This window comes from Oryza sativa, chromosome 1 (assembly GCF_034140825.1).
Source record: "Oryza sativa Japonica Group chromosome 1, ASM3414082v1".
Classification (NCBI taxonomy): domain Eukaryota; kingdom Viridiplantae; phylum Streptophyta; class Magnoliopsida; order Poales; family Poaceae; genus Oryza; species Oryza sativa.
Window position 1 is genome coordinate 1,386,792 of NC_089035.1, and position 24,492 is coordinate 1,411,283.

At 45.4% G+C, this 24,492-nt stretch overlaps 2 protein-coding genes, 1 long non-coding RNA gene and 2 pseudogenes across 3 annotated transcripts; 1 reads left to right on the forward strand and 4 right to left on the reverse strand.

Annotated features, from left to right (window-relative positions):
* Positions 1–225: 225 nt before the first annotated feature.
* Positions 226–2,968, forward strand: LOC107276602 (E3 ubiquitin-protein ligase SINA-like 11). Its single transcript, XM_026022475.2, has 2 exons — positions 226–452; positions 2,011–2,968. Exon 2 carries the CDS (start codon positions 2,069–2,071, stop codon positions 2,789–2,791), a length of 723 nt encoding a protein of 240 aa, XP_025878260.1. The 5' UTR covers positions 226–452; positions 2,011–2,068; the 3' UTR covers positions 2,792–2,968.
* A 4,354-nt stretch (positions 2,969–7,322) lies between these two features.
* On the reverse strand, positions 7,323–8,261 carry LOC136355150 (uncharacterized). Its single transcript, XR_010739303.1, has 3 exons — positions 8,059–8,261; positions 7,668–7,970; positions 7,323–7,591 (listed from the first exon to the last, which is right to left on the reverse strand). It is a non-coding gene; the product is annotated as an uncharacterized lncRNA (long non-coding RNA).
* Positions 8,262–8,919: 658 nt separating this feature from the next.
* LOC136351941 (serine/threonine-protein phosphatase 7 long form homolog) lies at positions 8,920–12,356 on the reverse strand (annotated as a pseudogene).
* Positions 12,357–13,449: 1,093 nt separating this feature from the next.
* On the reverse strand, positions 13,450–15,198 carry LOC136352025 (uncharacterized; annotated as a pseudogene).
* A 1,326-nt stretch (positions 15,199–16,524) lies between these two features.
* LOC107275945 (E3 ubiquitin-protein ligase SINA-like 11) lies at positions 16,525–17,793 on the reverse strand. Its single transcript, XM_015780837.3, has one exon. It carries the CDS (start codon positions 17,348–17,350, stop codon positions 16,628–16,630), a length of 723 nt encoding a protein of 240 aa, XP_015636323.1. The 5' UTR covers positions 17,351–17,793; the 3' UTR covers positions 16,525–16,627.
* Positions 17,794–24,492: the final 6,699 nt, after the last annotated feature.

Below are 24,492 nucleotides of genomic sequence, written 5' to 3' on the forward strand. Positions count from 1 at the left end.
GAAAGTTCGATGTGACGGAAAAGTTGAAAGTTTGAAGAAAAAAAAGTTAGAATCTATTAAACAGCACCGAATTCATGTTTAGGAAAGATCAGGGGGGTAGGGAAGGATTCAATGCAACCCCTCAATGCCATGCCGTTGGTTCCCTCGTCGCTGAAACGTCCAATCCGTTCAGACCTACTAATAACCCAACCCAAAGCCTGGCACAAGAGTGATGAGATGAGCTACTACTCCAATCCTGGAGTATTTACAGTGGCATGGCACTCTCCATGAGCATCAAGTATAAGCTAGTGGAGTACTACGAGTACTAGATTAGGAAGCAAGAGAGTCGAGAGCGAAGCATGGAGACGACGAGCACTGGATCCAGCAGGCAGAGGAGCTCCGTCGCCACCATCGATCTGGACGCTCTCGACTGCACCATCTGCTACAATCCCCTCCAACCCCCCGTCTTCCAGGTACGTACCTACTCCCAATCCATTTCCGGTTCATCAAAAGATTTGTGTATTTTATGCTCATCGATCGAGCTACTTTCATATGCATAAATATTGATGGAGAAATTTTTATATTTTAGAATAAATCCTAAAGAATAAAGGTTGTTATATTTTAGGATGAATGGAGTAGTATCTTTATGTCAAGTGCGACTGGTTTGTCTAATCCCTTAAGCTAGGAGTGCGACTAGTCGTACTTCTACTACTCGTTTACTCGAGCTGCTAGGAGTTCAATACTCCTACCAATCAAAGTAGATTTGCATTTACTACTTGGATCGTCTGATGCTGCCGGCGATTCTGATGCGCCTATGGCTTCAGTCAATTGATCATCGTCTCTATAGGCTTCTTCTCCTGTTCTCCATATGCTTCCTTTTGCTCATGGCTCATCTCTCTTTCACCAGGCTACTATTAGTCTATTACTAATTTATTTTTTGTCCCAAAAAATATATTTTTCATTCATTTTACACGTACCAATGTAAAAACAAATGTTATAATGCCTTTTACTCTATCAAATCACAGTATCATTGTCATCCACTTTATCTTATTCGTAATTTTTATAAACTCCGGTGCAATAATCCCTTGTTCTAGCTTGAGTTGCCGTTCATCAGAGATGTAAGAAGGAAAAAACAGCATTACATTGGATCTTGGCTAGAACTTCACATTGCGTTCAGTACCCGATTGATCAGCTGATCAAGTGGTCTAAACATCTCATAACCTCCTACTTGAACAACATTGGAGCAATTAAATGTGGATAAAAAAACCAAATACACAGTTTACGTGTAAATTGCGAGACGAATCTTTTAAGCCTAATTGCGCCATGATTTGACAATTTGATGCTACAGTAAATATTTTCTAATGACGGATTAATTACACTTAATAAATTCGTCTCACAGTTTTCTAGCGGAATCTATAATTTGTTTTGTTATTAGACTACATTTAATACTTAAAATGTATGTCCATATATCTAATGTGATATGCTAAAACTTTACACCCATAGATCTAAATACCGCCTCAGTCATGGCAACGAGTAGATGTAGCCAGGGTTTGCAAAACCGCCGGTAACCACGCGGTTATCATGTTTACCGCGGGGTACGGTAAAAGAAAAACCACGATAACCTCCTTAAATTCAAATACATTTAAAAAATATTGAAAGTTTGATAAATTTTACACGATTTCGTACGGTTTGCCACGATTACCGCGTGGTAATCGTGCTTATCGCCGGGGTGCGGTAAGACGGTTTGGGAAACCATGGCTGTAGCTAGGTGACTTTGAGTACGCAGCCGCAGACAAATCTACTCGTGGGCGAGACCTTGTCAGGCGGCGGAGAAGGTGAAGTTGATTGGACGAGAGAGTTTAATGACGACGGCCGAAGAAGATGGAGATGGCGGAGGACTGGAGACCTGGAGTGAAGGAGATTTTGCATTAGGCTAGTAGGCCCAACAACAAAGAAGCTGTGTTGAGGCCCAATACAATTCCATTTGCTCCGAATTCTGAAAGACACGGGCCTGTTTCGTTTCTGTTCTAGTAGCTTGAGCTGTCGTTCGTCCTGCCATGGCAAGCTCCTCGACACAAGCCGCTGCCACATGTGCAGCCGGGACGGCGGCTACCGGCGCTGCGTCGCCGTCGACCACATCCTGTACGCCATCACGGTGCCCTGCCCCAACGCCGCCCACGGCTGCGCCGCCAGGACGCCCTACCACGACAGCCACGGCCACGCCGCCGGGTGCCCCCACGCGCCGTGCTTCTGCCCCGAGCCCGGCTGCGGCTTCGCCGCCGGCGCCACCGCCGCGCTGCTCGCCCACTTCACCGGCACGCACGGCTGGCCGGCCACCGTGATGTGGCGCCGCAGGGCGGCGGTCGGCGTCCCGCTCCAGGAAGGCAAGCGGGTCCTCAGCCTCCTGGACGACGACGGCCGCGGCAGCCACCTGTTCCTGCTCAACGTCGCGCAGGCCGGCGAGGCCGGCCTCGTCGGCACCGTTCTCGCCGTGGAGGCGGCGGCCCACGGGCACGGCGACGCGCCGAGGTTCGAGTGCAAAGTGTCGTTCGACCGCCGTGGCACGGGGTGGCGGCAGTCGTCGACGTTCGGCGTGAGGAGCACGAACCTCTCCGGTGGGTTGCCGGCGGACGGCTTCGCGTTCGTGGCGCCCAATCCGCCTCCCGCCGCCGCCAGCGTCACCATCACCCTCTTCGACATCTCCTCCGGAGAACCTGGCAGTGCTCTCCGTCCAGTCTTACCTCGCTCACGCCGCTCCCGCACTCGCTTGAGCGCGACGACGACGGCGGCGGCGGCGGTGATTCTCCGGTGACGACATGGGCGGGCTCCAATGGCGGCAGAAGCTCTCAGGCAATGGCATCCACCGAGGATGCAAGCAAAAAACAAGAGATTTTGTGGATATCTCTTTTCCTCACTTTTGGCTGTGTAATGTAGGAAAAGATAACTTCCCTTTGTTGCACACAATATATATAAACTTCCCTCCTAATTATGCACGTCTTTGCTGGAACTATGGCTGTGTTTAGATCGAAACTTTTAACTTTTTTATCACATCAAGATGTCATACACATACAACTTTTCAGTCACATCGTACCAATTTTAATCCAAACTTTTAATTTTGAAAAGAACTAAACACTGATTATTATACTTCCTCCGTTCCAAATTTAAATTACTTGTTGGTTTAGTGTTGTTCTAAGTCAAACTTTAAAGTAGGTTTGATCATTAGTTTTTAGAAACGATAAGTAATTTAAAACGAAGAAAGTATGGCCTGGTTTAGTTCCCAACTTTTTCTTCAAACTTCTAACTTTTCCATCACATCAAAACTTTTCTACACATATAAACTTTTAACTTTTTCGTCACATCGTTTCAATTTCAATTAAACTTTTAATTTTGGCGTGAACTAAACACACCCTATATGAGCTCATCGGTGTTCACTGATATGTGGTGACATATCATTGGACTGTTTAGACCATTTGATATGGATCGGTATTCTAAAGTGGAATAAAGGACTTATAAGAAATGTGTATGATTTTTTTTTTAGAAAACCGTATCCTGTACTCCGAAGTTTAGGAAGGGTATCACGATAATAAGAGGAAAAGAACCGAGTGACTATGTGATTCTGTATTTGCTTCCTTTGCTGGTTGCTGAAGAATTTCTTTTATTTTTATTTTTTTTATTAAAATATTTACAAAAAGTAATTTTGTGTTTTAAAATTTTACAAAACTAGCTGCCCTCTGCGAGGGCGATATTTAAAAATCGCCCTCCCAGAGGGCGATTTTCGTGACGTGGCTGACCACCGTTAGCGCACGCCTAACAGCCGTCTTTAGGCAGCCTGCCATTTTGCAGGCGGCCCCCTCGCCGCCCTTACGGAGGGCGGTTTACTACTGTGCGGGGGGCCGCCTGCAAAAAACCAGGCCGCCCTTTTGCAGGGAGGGCGATTTTTACCCCTCCGAGTATAAAACCCCTTCCCCCTCTCAGAATTTTCATTATATTCACTCAAAATCCAGAAAAAGAGAAAGAGGGAGGGGTGAGGAGGAGGAGAAGGGGAGCGGCGAAGCCCTGCTGGTTTGCTGACTCCATCACAGGTAATACATTCATTTGAAATGTGTTTCCATTTTTTTTTTGCATTTTAGTTTTTTTACCATATACTTTAGTAGATCTGTAGCACACAGCTTATTTTAGAATTTGAGACATAGGACATACAACTTATTTGTAGTATCTTTAACTTAGGGCGTAGTATGTATTGATGAATGGGGGGTTAGATCTGGTTAGTATGATATGAACTTAGTTAACATAGATATTTTTTCATCAAGCACAATGTCAAGTAAGGTTATGTTTCAGATAGTTCACGGTGAAGGCAACCTTAGATTTGGTCCTGATGGTGTTGATCTGTCAGATTTTGTAATGACATCGAAGGGCATCGATAGGCCTGCCGAGAGATCATTTCAGTCAATTTATAATTGGTTGATGCGAGTATTTAGAATAGACTCAGAAGTCCACACAATGTCAGTATCGGTTGTAGTGAGTCGTGCAACGGAAGGTTATTTTTGGGAACTCATGCCGATGCATAGCACTGTTGCTTGGAAACGGTATCTGGAGATGGCTTTTGAAAGGTCATGGCCCCTGGTTATTTTTGTGTCGGTGCATGAAAATGATAGAAATATTGCAATGGAAACTGAAGATGTCGAGGGTCCAAGCCATGTGGGGGATTTTGTTGAACCATCGGGGGAAGATGAGGGAAATGACACAGGGGTGGTGCAGGCCATGGGCGTGGCAGATGAGAGAGAATCAGTACAATCATTGATGAAATGGAGAGGGAAGATTCGGATAACGAGTAAGCGGAGGGCGATGCATCATCCGACGAGGAAGGTGATGTAATGCCCACTGATTGGACAAACGAGGACTTCTCGGGACTTGTTATCTCAGAGGGACATCATGTACCCTGGGAATACAAGGATAACGAGGTAATTGAGGGTGCTACATATGCTCATAAGGAGGCAGTGAAGCATTGGGCGGTCTCATCGATGAGAGAGTTTACGGTGGTCAAGTCAACCAATTATGTGTATGAAGTGAGGTGCGTGAAAGAAGATTATCCGTGGCGTGTTCATGCATATAAGGGTAAATGGAAAGATTATTAGAAAGTTAGCATTGTGACCGAGCACCAGTGCCACTTACAAGGGGTCGAGAAGTATCACCGCAACATCACATCAGCTTTTGTTGCAAGTGAGATGTACAGCAGTGTTGTCGGTAACTCTGGCTTTGAACCAAGAGCAATTATTAGCCACATTGAAGACAAATTCAAGTACACCATAACCTATGCCAAGGCTTGGAGAGCAAAACAGAAGGTTTTAGAGATGAGGTATGGCACTTTTGAAGCATCATATGATAATTTGCAGCGTCTGTTGGCAACCATTGCCCAGAGGAATAGCAATACATACTATGACGTGCATACATTTCCATCGACTGTTGATCCTAACAAGAGTGTGTTGCAAAGAGCCTTTTTCTCATTGGGTGCTTGCATGAAGGCTTTTGTGCACTGCCGGCCTGTGTTATGTATAGATGGAACATTTTTGACCAGTAAATACAGAGGTCAGATATTGACAGCGATTGGAGTTGATGGGAACAATCAGGTGTTACCTATGGCTTTGCATTTGTAGAGAGTGGAAACACTGAAAGCTGGTATTGGTTCTTGGACAGAGTGCGGAGAACTAAACACACCCTATATGAGCTCATCGGTGTTCACTGATATGTGGTGACATATCATTGGACTGTTTAGACCATTTGATATGGATCGGTATTCTAAAGTGGAATAAAGGACTTATAAGAAATGTGTATGATTTTTTTTTTCAGAAAACCGTATCCTGTACTCCGAAGTTTAGGAAGGGTATCACGATAATAAGAGGAAAAGAACCGAGTGACTATGTGATTCTGTATTTTCTTCCTTTGCTGGTTGCTGAAGAATTTTTTTTATTTTTTTTTATTAAAATATTTACAAAAGTAATTTTGTGTTTCAAAATTTTACAAAACTAGCCGCCCTCTGCAAGGGCGATATTTAAAAATCGCCCTCCCAGAGGGCGATTTTCGTGACGTGGCTGACCACCGTTAGCGCACGCCTAACGGCCGTCTATAGGAGGCCTACAATTTTGCAGGCAGCCCCCTCGCCGCCCTTACGAAGGGCGGTTTACTACTGTGCGGGGGGGGGGGGGCGCCTGCAAAAAGGCGGCGAGGACCCTAGTTTTTTTGCAGGCGCCCCCCTTGCCACCCTTACGGAGGGCGGTTTAGTACTGTGTGGGGGGCCGCCTGCAAAAGGCGGCGAGGACCCTGTTTTTTTTCAGGCGGCCCCCTTTGCCGCCCTTACGGAGGGCGGTTTGGTACTGTGCTGGGTGCCGCCAGCTTTAAGAGCAGCCCCCAGGTGTTTAGCTCGATGCATTTAGAAAATTTAGTAAATCATCACTTTTAAAATTGTGAAACAAGAAAAAACATTATTAGAATTGAATGGTACATTGTTTCGGCGGTTTGGAGCCCAACAAGGGGTGTTTTTACACCGAAATATTTAATTGTTACTGTAAAAACTACATAAATCATTGTTTCGAAGTCGAAGGAGGAATAGTTTCAAACTACATAAATATAACTATTTTGCACTTAAAATTTTACGAAATAGGTATTTTACATAAACCTGATTTTTAGCAGTTAAAATTAGGTAAAGTATCGTTTTGAAACGAACAAAGTACGTGCATTTTGACAAAATTTTAATAATTTAATTTTTCATATAAATTGGAGGGCTATGAGGGGGTTTGTTACCTATAAATTGTAAGTTACGCATAATTCTCGTGTATGTTGAATCATGTACACAATTGAAGGTGGAAGTTATAAAAATATAAGCAGGTACATATAAATTATAAGGATACAACGTATCGTGGCGTCAAAGAAACTTTAGAAATCGGAACGATACAGTCACATTAAATTATAATTCATGACGCATACAACAGCACAACATAGTAATTAAACATTATAATGACAAGATAGCATGGATAAACGATACAAATTTGTCGGTCCTGACAAATCGAGCCTGAGCTTATCTACCGACCCCTTCCGCGTCGTTCAACATGTATTGCATTTTGATGGTCCTTCTCTCGCTGGTACTCTACCTGTGTTTCAGACTCAGTTATCTTTTGGCCATCATATGTAGGATTGACATTGTCGATCCATAAAGTGAATGCGCACCTCCTTGGATTGCCCTGAGAAGCAAACATAGTTATTCAGATAGGATAGTAATAATAAGCAGATTCTACTTAAATTTGGAATTTGTTATACGTACAACGAAATCGTCGTCTACATTGGGGCAGACAAAGTATCTCCTGCCAATTGTTTGTTCTGCAAACGAGGTAGCCACCTGGCAGCGATCTCTACAACCACACTTTGGATGCTCCGACCATTTAGGTAAACCTAATGGATTGTTCCTCCAGTTTAAGCTTGCAATTTGTACCTGACGTTCGTACTCCATCCATGCCTGAATGAATTGCGTGGTCGTCTCAGGTTGCGTTATCGTTTGTCCAATGGAAGTAACTCTGACTGTATCGATCCATTGTACGAATTGACATTTCCTAACCTCCTCCTATTTGAAAATTTGTGTAAATAGAGGTAAGTGCATGAAAGTAGTGATTAGTGGTACCCAAAAAAAAGATACTTACGACGAAATCGTCGTCGTCAATGTTAGGACACACGAAGCATCTTTGTCCTCGAGTTCGTTGTCTTACGGACCTTATCACCTGACAACGGTCACCACAACGACACTCTGGACGTTCCCGCCATGTGGGGAGTCCTACGGGGTTTACCTGCCATTCTAAAGCTTCCGCAGCAATCCGACGTTCATGCTCATCCTTTCGCCTGAGGTAGTCGGATCTTGATTCACTACGTGCATATGGACGTGTTCCGTCGTTTTGTGGGTTCTCTGTATCTACCCACTCAATGTAGTTGCACAATGTACGGTATGTCTGCGTAAGATGTTATGATGGAGTAGAAATCTGTTAGCTTTTGATGTGTTCAGTATAGTCAATTGAACTTGTAACGAATGAATGATACCTGATCAAGGTTTGCACATTGGAAGAATCTCCTGCCCCGAGTTTCTACCATGAGGCTTGACTTAAGTATGCATCGATCCCCACAAGTGCATAACGGCCAGTCACACCATGGTGGAAACCAACCGGCGAAAGGATCGCTTCGCCAGTTGAGACACTCAAGAAATGGAGCTTCCATTCTCTCTAGATGTGTGGGAAGATGAAAGATGATATGAAGAGCTTGTATTCGGCTTGTCTATTATATAGGGCCGCAACTAGTGCTATAACTGGACTTAATTTTGTTCATCTGGCCCACTTGATGTGACAACACGCGCACGCGTGAGCATCATTCACTTTATCTCCGAGAACAGGGCCGAAAGATGATAGTGGCAACTCGAACTACCAAGGTATATGTGTACTATGGTTTGCTGCGCTACCTAAAGGAGACAATCTTCACGCGCCGAAAGTTTGTTGTCGTATGCGTAAGTAGTTTTAATATGCAGTGTATTGATGACACGAGCACATGCGAGCAGTAATTAATTCACGTGCGGAATCTGTGGTGCAAAGTTGATCCTGACAACTCGACGAAACGCTTTATCTATAATGGACTGGACCGTCACGCGCCGAAAGTTAGGCTTCATATGCATGGAATAGTTGTAGCAGTGGACATGTGGAAGGAACGGAATAGCAGAGCGTCAAGGCAATGGTACCGTAGTACTAACAGCAAAAGTAATACTGGTCTACATAGCAAAAGTAATACTGGTCTACACAGCAAAAGTAAGCCAAAAGAAAAGTGCACACAACCACTCAATAGGTGGACCACTATTGCCGAGGCCTCTTACCCGGTCCCTCCTGCCCTGCGCCCTAACGTGTCCCTGGGAGTACGTCAGACGGTCCGGTGGTACGGCATGGCCTGCTCGACCCTCCTGCACTGGTGTGACCAGTGGCTGCTCCTGGGTGTGCGCCTCCGGAGCTCCGCCAAGTTGTGAGGACCCAAGTATCTCCTGGTCTGGCGCCCCGTGCAAGTCGTCGTCGTAGAACCGGCCAGTAGGACCTGTGCCACCGGCGTGTGAGGAAGAGGCTCCACTAGCAAAGATCCCTCGCGTCTGCGTGTCAGGACGAGGGATCGGCGATCTCTGTGACGAACTGCTGCCTCCGACAAAGGTGCCGGAAGGCAGACGGGGACCTGCGCGTAACATATTTAGTTAGGACGTAGTCATGTTACCGAGAATAAATCATATATACTTGAACTAACCTCTGGGCGGAGCAGTACCGTGCGAAGAAACAGCTATAGGTCGCACAACTCCGGTACTAGGGGCGCGTGGACGTGGTGGTACTGGACCAGGTGGAGGTATCGCGTCCATGGCGCTGCGACAAGAGAAGACGTGCATGACAGCGCGCATCTTCTCCTGCATCCGGTCGAAGGTAATCCTCTGCTCAGCATCACTCAAGTGTAGCCCGGCGTCCAACCTCACTATTATCGAGGTAATATCGGCGTTCACAGCTCGTGCCGCGTCGGCCTATTCAAGACATAAGACAGCATGTCAGTAGGAAAATAATTGAAGGAACTGAGTAGAAACAATTGCCAGAAGTGAGTAGAAGTTCGACATACCCCCATGAAGTAATCTCGATCACGGTGCGTGGGGTACTCGTCCCTGACAGTGGCAAGTCGGTCGCGGCTGTGGTGCGGCTGGAGTGAAGGTCACACGGCCATGAGTGCGAGGCAAGTACCACCGTAGGTAGTCCCTGTAGGTGTCCTCTGAGTGTGGAACGAACTCGTCGATCACCTCGTTCGGGGCTAACACCCAGTCACCCACGTACTGTTATACGCGTGGTGCCCACAGTGTGCCGGGTAGCTGTCCCCGGCGAGTCAACCTGTCATAACCAGAAACTTAGATAACTCGATGAACACTTTGTACTCACGAGTGGTGAACGTCCCGCCTTCCCCCAGGCCGGGCCCACTTACATCTGGCAGCTTTCATAGGTCATAGACTGCCCTCACAGACCAACACATGTCTTTTCTACACACTTTGTCCTCACTCGTGTGCACCCGGGAAGAATTTCCCGGTCGGTCACCCATCCCAAATTGCTCCAGGCCTAGCACGCTTAATCCTGGAGTTCTTTGGAGATTGGCTTCCGGAAAAAAAGTTGCAACTTGTTGATATGAGTATTCTATTAATCCTATTAAGCCCTAGGCCGGGATGTTACATCCTCACCCCCTTAAGAGAGATCGATGCCCCCGTCGATCAACCCTAGGCCAGGATCGTCCTCTCTTGGCCACGTCCATGTGTCCAGTGCCAGCGCATATGCCATGCTGTGTAACCACTCCCGGTCTACACCAGACATGCGCACCATGTCTGCGCAACTGCGACACACGTGCCCGTGAAACCGCGAGAGTCGGCTCTGATACCATTTTGTAACGTCCCGCCTTCCCCCAGGCCGGGCCCACTTACATCTGGCAGCTTTCATAGGTCATAGACTGCCCTCACAGACCAACACATGTCTTTTCTGCATACTTTGTCCTCACTCGTGTGCACTCGGGAAACCATCCCAAATTGCTCCAGGCCTAGCACGCTTAACCCTGGAGTTCTTTGGAGATTGGCTTCCGGAAAAGAAGTTGCAACTTGTTGATATGAGTATTCTATTAATCCTATTAAGCCCTAGGCCGGGATGTTACAAGTGGTTTGCAGGGAGGACAGTAGGCGCTGTGTTTCCCGGGAAGACCTGCCTCAAGCCGAACTGCCTCATCACATGCTGGGGGCAGTGAGGCTCGACGTAGATGTTGAACACCATCGGTAAGGTCGTGAGCCAGTAGGCCATGTCACGTGTGCACAAGGACGAAAGTCCAAGCGGTGCTCTCACTGTGACGGCCTCCTCCGTGTACGGCTCCCAGACAACGTCGTTGGGCTAGAGACGGTCGAACTCGAACACGAACTCAGGGTAGCTCCGTCTCACCTGCACGTGGGCGTAACTGCGCTGCACCATTGAACAAGGGAAACAAGGAAAGACATGTCAGGAATGACCAATGAATATAATAAATGACGAAATCAATAGAGTTTTCACTTACCCCACGTCGACACCAGTACGTCCCCATCGTGGGGCCGTCCTCTGGCCACTCCGCGCTGCGACCTATCGTGTAGGCTGTGGGGTCCACCACAAGCCGTCCTATGGCGAACCTCTCTGTTGCCCAAAGCTGAACGAGCAGTGGGCAACCAACGAAGATCGTCCCCGCGTCAGTCTTCGTGCACGTCTCACAGAGGGCACGGTAGGTGGCCGCTAGCACTGCAGATCCCCAGCTCCACTATGGCACGTTCTCTGGCTCAGCATCCACGATGGCCCATGCGTAGTGGATCAAACCCTTATCCACAGCATGCCCATGGGTGTTGGTGAACATCACCCAACCGAACAGCCAGAGCAGGTACGCCTCAAGGGCGCGTCGGACCGAGTACTCATTGGCGTCCGAGTGGAGCATCTCCGCCTACAATTAATAACCAACAGTTAGTTCAAATCAAAATATTGGTGGAAATGAATATAAACCAGTTCGACCAGCTGATTTACAGTGAACTGAAGCAACCAAGCCTTCGTAGGCCCGACTGTAGTGTACGCGTGTAGTGCAGTGGGCGGTGGGAGACCTGGACGGCGCATCACGGGCAAAAAGCGCTCAGTGATATCCTCCTGCCAGCCAGCACCACCGTCAACGGGACCAACTGTGTCTCCTGCCAGTGGTAGTCCGAGTAGGTACGACACGTCCTGCAGTGTCGGAGCCATCTCCCCACAGGGAAGATGGAACGTGTGCGTCTCAGGCCTCCAGCAATCTGCCAGAGCGGCAAGGAGTGACCGGTCTGCATCCCACCGCCTCGCAGGGTCTCTCTCGTCTGCCCCCGCCTCAACAAGCCTACAAAGTGGTAGGAAGCCTACCGCACGCAACCTGCATAATGGAAAGTTGAAAATTAGTACATCAAATTGAAGGGGCTTTTAACTATTTGCCACTTTTAGATTTGGCAAATAACTATTTGCCACCTCTATCTCAATGACATGTGGGTCCACATGTGTCTATGACATGTGGGCCCAGTGGCAAAAGGTTAATTGCCATATCTAAATGTGGCAAATGGTTAAATATCTCCAAATTGAAAGTCGACTCAAATCTGCTTAAAAAAATTGAAAATAGGCGTACCACGGAACGTGCCGCGGGTCGACACGCAACAGCTGGCGTGAAGGACGTGGACGGAAGGTGCCGAGCTACCCACCCTGTACCGCAGAGAGGTACGAGCGGTGGCTCCTGTCAATGCCACGACTCAAGAGCTCAGGTGTGTCGTTCGCCATAGCTGCATCAAAAATAATTATCAGAACCATAATAAATATAAATAACAACAATTCAATGTGCAATTACTTAAACATATGAGTAATTAATGATAGTATAAACTTCGATGTCGCATGCTACAGAGATTATAACAACAGTACAATGTTATTTCACATTGTTCACAACACAATAACATACTGTTTAACGATTACAACGAAATTCATTGAAATTACAACATATGAGTACTTGGTACGACAACATTACGATACAATACGCAATAATTTGCAATACATGACTACTAATTTCATCACATTACATGACATAAATACTTAGTCTCAGTACTTATTAGGATACAATACTGAATAGTTCGCAATACATGACTACTAATTTCATCACATTACATGAATGAAATACTTAGTCTCAGTACTAATTAGGATACAATAGTGCTCGAGTTCATGGTTCAATAACAATATTAGACCATCGCATCACCTGCCGCACGAGGACGCCTGGGACGTGCTCGCCTGGTTGTTGTTCCTTCCCCAGCTGGTCTTCTTTCATCACTTGCCTCTCCAGATGGACCAACATCCTCGACGCTTGGACCCTGTGCAGTCTTCAGGCATTTCTTGTAAGTACGGCCGCGTTGGTCACACTTGCTGCAGCGTAGAGTCCTCCCACCAGCTTCCGACTCGTCCATGTCATTTCTGATGCGTCTAGTCCGACGCCGCCCCTTTTTCACCCTTAACTTTGATGGATCGGGAATGAAAAAAACTTGGGACCTCTGAGTTGTGTTAGATCCTGAGATCCCGAACCCATATATCTCCTCACTCCAAGTATGAAAGATTGCTTCCTTCCTGAAATAAGGTCACACGTACACATCGGGACGTATGCCGCAATCACCTGCTGCTGCAAGTACGTGAGAGCAAGGCAGATGTCGAAGCTTAGGCTTCATACAGGTGCAACTGCATCCCCCATCAGCCTTCAATACACATTCGTGCACAGCATGCTTACGCATGATTCCACGCCTGCTCCTATCAACACACATTATTTCATACCGATGAACTTTTGTTCCTTGAGGCACAACTCTATGCCTCTGTGCCTTTGCAATTTTATCTTCCATTACTTAGTCACTACGCTGCCAAATATTATCTTGTTATCTACCATTGAGGGACCAATTTTCTTGTATCGATCCCAGAAGTAGGCCTGCGTGCCGTGAAGGATAAATTCGACTATACCAACCAACGGTAGTCCTCGCACTCCTCGCATTACCCAGTTGTAAACCTCGGCTAGATTAGTTGTCATTATGCCATATCGAGAACCATCGGTGTCGAACAATAGAGACCACTTCTCCTTTGGTTCATTCTCAATCCAATGACTGAACTTTCGGATAGATGATCCTGACCTCCTTCTCATTGTGGGTGGGTCATCATGTAGTGCACCAAGAAGTACTGGAGGCTCGTCGCCTTCAGCTTGTGGTCGACGAGATTGCTCGTCAGTTTGCTTGCTTGTCAACTCATCCAACTTATTCCACAACTTGCTTGTCAACACAGGCCGGCAGTGCACAAAAGCCTTCATGCAAGCACCCAATGAGAAAAAGGCTCTTTGCAACACACTCTTGTTAGGATCAACAGTCGATGGAAATGTATGCACGTCATAGTATGTATTGCTATTCCTCTGGGCAATGATGGCCAGCAGACGCTGCAAATTATCATATGATGCTTCAAAAGTGCCATACCTCATCTCTAAAACCTTCTGTTTTGCTCTCCAAGCCTTGGCATAGGTTATGGTGTACTTGAATTTGTCTTCAATGTGGCTAATAATTGCTCTTGGTTCAAAGCCAGAGTTACCGACAACACTGCTGTACATCTCACTTGCAACAAAAGCTGATGTGATGTTGCGGTGATACTTCTCGACCCCTTGTAAGTGGCACTGGTGCTCGGTCACAATGCTAACTTTCCAATAATCTTTCCATTTACCCTTCATACACATAATCTTGCCACGGACAATCTTCTTTCACGCACCTCACTTCATACACATAATTGGTTGACTTGACCACCCTAAACTCTCTCATCAATGAGACCGCCCAATGCTTCACTGCCTCCTTCATATCCTCCTTATGAGCATATGTAGCACCCTCAATTACCTCGTTATCCTTGTATTCCCAAGGTACATGATGTCCCTCTGAGATAACAAGTCCCGAGAAGTCCTCGTTTGTCCAATCAGTGGGCATTACATCACCTTCCTCGTCGGATGATGCATCGCCCTCCGCTTACTCGTTATCCGAATCTTCCCTCTCCATTTCATCAATGATTGTACTGATTCTCTCCCCCTCATCTGCCACGCCCATGGCCTGCACCACCCCTGTGTCATTTCCCTCATCTTCCCCCGATGGTTCAACAAAATCCCCCACATGGCTTGGACCCTCGACATCTTCAGTTTCCATTGCAATATTTCTATCATTTTCATGCACCGACACAAAAATAACCAGGGGCCATGACCTTTCAAAAGCCATCTCCAGATACCGTTTCCAAGCAACAGTGCTATGCATCGGCATGAGTTCCCAAAAATAACCTTCCGTTGCACGACTCACTACAACCGATACTGACATTGTGTGGACTTCTGAGTCTATTCTAAATACTCGCATCAACCAATTATAAATTGACTGAAATGATCTCTCGGCAGGCCTATCGATGCCCTTCGATGTCATTACAAAATCTGACAGATCAACACCATCAGGACCAAATCTAAGGTTGCCTTCACCGTGAACTATCTGAAACATAACCTTACTTGACATTGTGCTTGATGAAAAAATATCTATGTTAACTAAGTTCATATCATACTAACCAGATCTAACCCCCCATTCATCAATACATACTACGCCCTAAGTTAAAGATACTACAAATAAGTTGTATGTCCTATGTCTCAAATTCTAAAATAAGCTGTGTGCTACAGATCTACTAAAGTATATGGTAAAAAAACTAAAATGCAAAAAAAAAAATGGAAACACATTTCAAATGAATGTATTACCTGTGATGGAGTCAGCAAACCAGCAGGGCTTCGCCGCTCCCCTTCTCCTCCTCCTCACCCCTCCCTCTTTCTCTTTTTCTGGATTTTGAGTGAATATAATGAAAATTCTGAGAGGGGGAAGGGGTTTTATACTCGGAGGGGTAAAAATCGCCCTCCCTGCAAAAGGGCGGCCTGGTTTTTTGCAGGCGGCCCCCCGCACAGTAGTAAACCGCCCTCCGTAAGGGCGGCGAGGGGGCCGCCTGCAAAATGGCAGGCTGCCTAAAGACGGCTGTTAGGCGTGCGCTAACGGTGGTCAGCCACGTCACGAAAATCGCCCTCTGGGAGGGCGATTTTTAAATATCGCCCTCGCAGAGGGCAGCTAGTTTTGTAAAATTTTAAAACACAAAATTACTTTTTGTAAATATTTTAATAAAAAAAATAAAAATAAAAGAAATTCTTCAGCAACCAGCAAAGGAAGCAAATACAGAATCACATAGTCACTCGGTTCTTTTCCTCTTATTATCGTGATACCCTTCCTAAACTTCGGAGTACAGGATACGGTTTTCTAAAAAAAAAATCATACACATTTCTTATAAGTCCTTTATTCCACTTTAGAATACCGATCCATATCAAATGGTCTAAACAGTCCAATGATATGTCACCACATATCAGTGAACACCGATGAGCTCATATAGGGTGTGTTTAGTTCACGCCAAAATTAAAAGTTTAATTGAAATTGAAACGATGTGACGAAAAAGTTAAAAGTTTATATGTGTAGAAAAGTTTTGATGTGATGGAAAAGTTAGAAGTTTGAAGAAAAAGTTGGGAACTAAACCAGGCCATACTTTCTTCGTTTTAAATTACTTATCGTTTCTAAAAACTAATGATCAAACCTACTTTAAAGTTTGACTTAGAACAACACTAAACCAACAAGTAATTTAAATTTGGAACGGAGGAAGTATAATAATCAGTGTTTAGTTCTTTTCAAAATTAAAAGTTTGGATTAAAATTGGTACGATGTGACTGAAAAGTTGTATGTGTATGACATCTTGATGTGATAAAAAAGTTAAAAGTTTCGATCTAAACACAGCCATAGTTCCAGCAAAGACGTGCATAATTAGGAGGGAAGTTTATATATATTGTGTGCAACAAAGGGAAGTTATCTTTTCCTACATTACACAGCCAAAAGTGAGGAAAAGAGATATCCACAAAATCTCTTGTTTTTTGCTTGCATCCTCGGTGGATGCCATTGCCTGAGAGCTTCTGCCGCCATTGGAGCCCGCCCATGTCGTCACCGGAGAATCACCGCCGCCGCCGCCGTCGTCGTCGCGCTCAAGCGAGTGCGGGAGCGGCGTGAGCGAGGTAAGACTGGACGGAGAGCACTGCCAGGTTCTCCGGAGGAGATGTCGAAGAGGGTGATGGTGACGCTGGCGGCGGCGGGAGGCGGATTGGGCGCCACGAACGCGAAGCCGTCCGCCGGCAACCCACCGGAGAGGTTCGTGCTCCTCACGCCGAACGTCGACGACTGCCGCCACCCCGTGCCACGGCGGTCGAACGACACTTTGCACTCGAACCTCGGCGCGTCGCCGTGCCCGTGGGCCGCCGCCTCCACGGCGAGAACGGTGCCGACGAGGCCGGCCTCGCCGGCCTGCGCGACGTTGAGCAGGAACAGGTGGCTGCCGCGGCCGTCGTCGTCCAGGAGGCTGAGGACCCGCTTGCCTTCCTGGAGCGGGACGCCGACCGCCGCCCTGCGGCGCCACATCACGGTGGCCGGCCAGCCGTGCGTGCCGGTGAAGTGGGCGAGCAGCGCGGCGGTGGCGCCGGCGGCGAAGCCGCAGCCGGGCTCGGGGCAGAAGCACGGCGCGTGGGGGCACCCGGCGGCGTGGCCGTGGCTGTCGTGGTAGGGCGTCCTGGCGGCGCAGCCGTGGGCGGCGTTGGGGCAGGGCACCGTGATGGCGTACAGGATGTGGTCGACGGCGACGCAGCGCCGGTAGCCGCCGTCCCGGCTGCACATGTGGCAGCGGCTTGTGTCGAGGAGCTTGCCATGGCAGGACGAACGACAGCTCAAGCTACTAGAACAGAAACGAAACAGGCCCGTGTCTTTCAGAATTCGGAGCAAATGGAATTGTATTGGGCCTCAACACAGCTTCTTTGTTGTTGGGCCTACTAGCCTAATGCAAAATCTCCTTCACTCCAGGTCTCCAGTCCTCCGCCATCTCCATCTTCTTCGGCCGTCGTCATTAAACTCTCTCGTCCAATCAACTTCACCTTCTCCGCCGCCTGACAAGGTCTCGCCCACGAGTAGATTTGTCTGCGGCTGCGTACTCAAAGTCACCTAGCTACAGCCATGGTTTCCCAAACCGTCTTACCGCACCCCGGCGATAAGCACGATTACCACGCGGTAATCGTGGCAAACCGTACGAAATCGTGTAAAATTTATCAAACTTTCAATATTTTTTAAATGTATTTGAATTTAAGGAGGTTATCGTGGTTTTTCTTTTACCGTACCCCGCGGTAAACATGATAACCGCGTGGTTACCGGCGGTTTTGCAAACCCTGGCTACATCTACTCGTTGCCATGACTGAGGCGGTATTTAGATCTATGGGTGTAAAGTTTTAGCATATCACATTAGATATATGGACATACATTTTAAGTATTAAATGTAGTCTAATAACAAAACAAATTATAGATTCCGCTAGAAAACTGTGAGACGAATTTATTAAGTGTAATTAATCCGTCATTAGAAAATATTTACTGTAGCATCAAATTGTCAAATCATGGCGCAATTAGGCTTAAAAGATTCGTCTCGCAATTTACACGTAAACTGTGTATTTGGTTTTTTTATCCACATTTAATTGCTCCAATGTTGTTCAAGTAGGAGGTTATGAGATGTTTAGACCACTTGATCAGCTGATCAATCGGGTACTGAACGCAATGTGAAGTTCTAGCCAAGATCCAATGTAATGCTGTTTTTTCCTTCTTACATCTCTGATGAACGGCAACTCAAGCTAGAACAAGGGATTATTGCACCGGAGTTTATAAAAATTACGAATAAGATAAAGTGGATGACAATGATACTGTGATTTGATAGAGTAAAAGGCATTATAACATTTGTTTTTACATTGGTACGTGTAAAATGAATGAAAAATATATTTTTTGGGACAAAAAATAAATTAGTAATAGACTAATAGTAGCCTGGTGAAAGAGAGATGAGCCATGAGCAAAAGGAAGCATATGGAGAACAGGAGAAGAAGCCTATAGAGACGATGATCAATTGACTGAAGCCATAGGCGCATCAGAATCGCCGGCAGCATCAGACGATCCAAGTAGTAAATGCAAATCTACTTTGATTGGTAGGAGTATTGAACTCCTAGCAGCTCGAGTAAACGAGTAGTAGAAGTACGACTAGTCGCACTCCTAGCTTAAGGGATTAGACAAACCAGTCGCACTTGACATAAAGATACTACTCCATTCATCCTAAAATATAACAACCTTTATTCTTTAGGATTTATTCTAAAATATAAAAATTTCTCCATCAATATTTTCTTCTCAACCAATTATAATCCTCCACCATTCACTTTTCTCATCTACCTCTATTATTCATCCAATCACAACCCTCCACCACTTATTTCTATCTACTTTCTTAATAACCGTGTCTAACCCTAAAACTTTGTATGGAGTACCGTGGTACGGAGGGAGTAGGCCACAAAATGAATATAGAGAGATGATGCTGGTTGAAGGGAGAGCACTAGCATTATTCTCCCATGTTCCTTTCTTTTTCTTCAGAATTAACAGCCCATCAGGCTACTACTATAAGGCAATGACAACAATGCTTGGGAGGAATACGGTTTAATCCAGCGTAAACAACAGTGCTCAAATTGCGCAGTCCTAGAATGGATCATGAAGGAAATGATGCATATAACAATTTCTTCTCCTCCTCCTCCGTGCTGCCATTGCCATGGCAAGCTCGTCGACAGGAGCAGGTGCCACATCTACAGAAATGGACGGCCATTAATTATAACTTGAAGCTTCGTGCATCGATCGATCGTGTAAAGAGAGACCTGTTGGACTTAAATGTGTTCTTTCAACTCAACATAATCCAATTTGAGCCAACAAAATCAACAGAGGTAACAGCCGGCTGGCGGCAACGGTGAGAATATGGCGCTGTGGCAACTCACAACTTCGCAATCGCAAGTCATCCCGTTGCGGTGACTGTTGAAACCGACGTGTCAGCATGTACAACTCGATCAAATTCAATATTTGCGAGTGTTTTGGGCCGAAACATTTACATTGGCCGGATGGGCTTCCTTTCAAAAAAAAAAAAACACCACGTTGATCATCCAATAGGATTAGGCAGAGCTAGAACTAAATAATAAGGGGGAGGCTAATGCGCGCGTGGCCCCTCCCGTTCCGCGTGCTTTTCTTTTTTTATTTCTTTTACAATTTTGGCGTTCGTTTTCTTTTATTTTTTCACCTTTTTTTCTAATTTTTTTTAATCTTTCGCACACCTCTTTACAAATGTAGAATTGAAAGTTTTTAAATTTTGATTTGAAAGTTTTTAAATTTGAGTCGAATGTTTTCAAATTTTGAGTTGAAAATTTTCAAATTTGACTTGAAAGTATTCAAATATGGGTTGAAAGTTTTCAGATTTGACTTGAAAGTTTTCAAATATGGGTTGAAAGTATTCAAATCTGAGTTGAAAGTTTTAAATTTGAGTTGAAAGTTTTTCAAATTTGAGATGAAAAGTTTAAAGTTTCAAAATTTGACTTAAAAAAAATTCAATTTTCAAGTTGAAAGTTTTCAAATCTGAGTTGAAAGTTTTTAAATTTGGGTTAAAAGTTTTCAAATATGGGTTGAAAGTTTTCAGAATTTGACTTCACGTATAAATTTCTTTTCAATCTATTACTTAAAAAAATCTTCGTAAAAAAACAAATCTTATCTTGATTATCTTCATTATCTAATACTTATGGTTTTTTTTTCACGCTAAAAAAAAGGATTAGTTACGCGCTCGCTGTGGAAAAAAAATCCCGAAAAAAAAATCACGCTGACGCATGGTGCCGTGCATACGCGTGGTCCGTGAGCCAGAAGTCAGCGCGTATGCGCGAATTAGGAATTCTGAAATAATAATGGACTGGGCCTCAGCCTAGCTTCTTTCTTGGCCCAAACCCTATCCAGCAGCCGTGCCAGCGGATCGTGTTCAACCCCAAAGTTTCGCGATTATTGATAGGGATCCAAATTTTGTTGCTGGTAGCGGCTCAATATTTTTACAATAGTCACATAAACAATCGTGATTATTGATAGGGATCCGACTATCCGACATTTTTGTGAAAAAGGGTCCCTGTTTACTGTTTATAATCATCCCATGTTTTCATAAAAAGTCCCTATTTGAAGATTTTTCTTATAAATTTTGGATCATCGCGAGCACACTTTCTAAACTCCTGCACGCTACGAATTTTGCAAAAATCTGTATGACTGTATTCATCACATTTCTCAGCAATAAAATTAAAATTAAAATTTCAACTTTATAATATTTAACTTATTTGTTTGTGCGCTCGTGTAATATTTGACCATAAACCGAGTTCCATTCATAATTAGTCTAAGTGGTTTTGGAGTCCATCCACTCGAAGGACCATAACTCGTGTTACCGCTTTTGGGAATTTATTGGGAGTGTAGCGTGGCTCGGTCCTGCTGTTTGGAGTTTGTGCTTAGCTGCCGTAGTTTTCTAAGCTTTAGCCTTTTATTTTGCTTTTTCTTCTTTCTCCTAGCATAGGTCGGTGTGACTGATTGCGTTTTCTTCTAATATATTGACGTGCAATCTTTTTACGCGTTCAAAGTTCCGTTCATAAAAGGCATGAGGCGACGGAGCTCTTGCCGACTGCCTTCCGGCTACACGGCTTCTTCGCCGACTCCGACGGCTACTTCGCCGTATCACCATGGAAGTCTCGTCCAATCGACGCCACCCTTCTCCGCCGCCGGCCGGCCGGCCAACGCCCTCGCTGCAGCCTCGCCGTACGTCGCCGTCACTGTAGTCTCAACTCACCAAGCTACAGACTACAGTGGTTCTCTGCCATGAACTGAACATAACCCCAATTGTGTATCGTCATGGGGCTGCAGCTAGCAATGGCGTGAGCCAAGCTAGCTTGTGCTCCTCCTGATGTGACTGCATCATCAAAGCAACCGGCCAACCAGTGCCACCGAAAGGGTAGAAAGAAACAGTAATCAAGCACCAGCAAAGCTATCTGCTATACTCTACAATCTACATGCAGTAGTAGTAGCTGCTATCTGCTACTGTTACCTCCAGGCACAAGGACAGGTAGGGTTGCACACACACCCCTATATCACCTATGGCTGCAAGACAAGATCGGCTACCTATTGCATTGCATACAGTATTTGGATGCGAGTACGTACATTATGTTGTCGTATATACGTATAATATGGCGTATCCTGATGATCTGTCCTCCATGCTTACGGTGTATACGGACGTGCCGTTCCCTCCCTGAATGACCGCTCAACAAGACCAGATATTCACAGATTTCTGATGTTGTCCTCTCCTGCCATGCTACTAATCCTGAATTTTCTGGTTCCAAGCATGCATATATTCATGCTAGATCGCCAATCTGTTGTTAAAAGATGAGAAGTACGACGAGTATGAATTATGCGTACTACTTCAGAGTGCAGAAAATGTGTACGCATGAAAAAGACTAGCTAGGGCGTGAGCAGAGTTCATTTGGGATCAGGTTAATCCGTATTTTAATGATGAATATCTTGTCTTGCTAACAAGCTAAGGCATCCTCGTTAATGTCAATAGCAAATATTACATGTGCGACATCACCTGAAATTCATTGCAAACAACAGAACAAGAACCAAACTATACTTGAGTCCAATTTCTTCAGCAGATACTCCTACACGGAGAGGAAGTGAGAACCTACCATGCTCCGACAGAGAGACATCATGATGCTTCAAGTGAAAATTTCGGTGTCCCAAACATAAGATACTCCATCACATCGATTGGAAACATCTAACACACGATCTAGAAACTCAGCAATCAATCCCATCGACTGGAACAGCATGGACAGGACTGCCCAAAATCCAAATGGACGACGAAAAATGAATTGTTGAATTTATGCCCAGCTACTTCGCTGCTTTGTCTTTTCGCGATAGGACCCATTAACCACTCGGTTTCTTGCTTCCTATCCAATGTGTTTGTGCACTCCAACTCTGCACTCTTTCAAATCGTTGGGATACAGTAGTATATGGAATTATTGCAGCTTGTTCCAATCTTATCCGGAACGTCCGTTTGTGTCCAATTAGACAAGGAAGCAAGTCTGGAAAAATAATCAAGCATGTGCAGATATATAGCCCGTGGCAGATGATCCAAAAATACCTAGGAGTAGCAATCTTTGATGTGCAGACGATGCATGTGTGTGAGAAGGAGAAAATGTTTCAGCTACAGCCAACAGAGAGAAGCCAAAACCAAGCCCTGAAATCCAGCAAAAACTCAGGCACTGTTGGGTGTTGTCAAGGGGCCTACATTCTCCACAGCCTTTCTTCACTTCATTTCACTCACTTTTTTTTTTTACCTCCATTGATCAGCTTTCACCGCCCCCAGGCAAGGCCACAAGGAGTAAGCTGGAGTAACACCATCATAATACTGTTGCAAAGGACACTCAGCAATAGCTAACTGTCATTGGAGACACTGCCACCGTGGGGCCCACCTATTGCCTGAGCCCTTTTTACCCGTTGGAGGGAGCAATGCAGTGCAGGTGCAGAGCTGCACAGTACAGCATGGGAGGTGATTTAAGGTAGATACATGGCAATTTAATTAGTGGCAGACAGTAAAAGAGTTTTGGATCATCTGCAGTGATACTGTGTTGTGTGTGTGCTCCAGTACTGGAACAGTGTAGCCCAATACGTGTACTTTCTTGAAATCTTGCAGCCACTAGGAGTAGAAGCAACTGATTTTGTGACTTCTGATGTGGTACATCATACATGCATTGGTGTGAAAAGATGAAACATTTCTAAGCAAGCACTGTGTAATGATGTACTTGTCATCCAATGCTTATCGATGAGATGCTGCCATGGACCACAACAAATGAGAAAAAAGAAGAAATGAAACCCTTCATACTGATGAAGAGCTGGTTCTTGGTGTCAAAACAGATGGATCTCTGTTCCATGCTCCCATAGATCCTCTGAAAAATCTTGGTAGTATTACGTTTCCAGAAGACAACAGATATGTGATATGTCATCAATGTAGTTACTCTAGTTCAGTACAGTGGAAATTGTGTATGTTTAGAACATCGAAAACATTTACAACGAATCATCAATGGAGCAATATATGTGGCAGCATCAAATCTCTGTAATTCAAGTGCAAACTCCAAAGTCCAACAAATACCTGTTCGACTGCACTCCGGACGATCAGTAGTTGACGACTCGTACTCCCAGTAGCAATCCTGAATTCCTGATTTTCTGATGCTATTGCTGCAACTCCATCCACTGCCTTCCATACGACATAGCCCCAGCTGCATCCTGCATAACGTGAAGCAAAGTCTACAGCAGCATAGTACTGGAGACTATAAAACTCACAAAACACAATGCAGTATTGCAGTGAAGGATAGGAAGAGCCATCGGTCGTCATGTCGCTGTTTGCTTTTTCATCAACTCGGCTAGCTTTCAATTCCTTCGTCCCTCCCTCCACCATCGCCTTCCTTGCTTTGCTGGCTGCTGCTGCTCGTCCTATACTCATCAGTCTTCAGTAATAAACGTCTCCATCACTCACTCACCTGCTCTCTCCTTCTTTCTCTGCCTGTGTGTGTCTCCTCTGTGTAGTGTATCTGTGTGTGCATGCACAGCTCACTGCACACGCAGTGATGAGGCCCCAAGGTGTGTTGGTGCCGTTGCAAGACCGACATGTGGGCCCATGTTAGTGTTCCATTTGTGTGAACTATGCTGCTACTGTTTGATAGATTATCTTTGGTGATATGATAAGCTTGGCAGTTTTAGGAAAGGAACAGGGTGGCAACACTTCTGCTAAAAGAATGTACTTTCATCAGTTCAAGTGTTTGTTAATTGCCAGAAAGGAAAAGTAAAGGTGTTTTTACATAAAAAGTTTTGGAATTTATAATCACTTCCAGTTTCCCATGTGACCTTGTGCTCTC

Bases quoted from the DNA above. Each gene is read 5' to 3' on its own strand.
- LOC107276602 (XM_026022475.2), top strand. From the start codon at position 2,069: ATGTGCAGCCGGGACGGCGGCTACCGGCGCTGCGTCGCCGTCGACCAC.
- LOC107275945 (XM_015780837.3), bottom strand. From the start codon at position 17,350: ATGTGCAGCCGGGACGGCGGCTACCGGCGCTGCGTCGCCGTCGACCAC.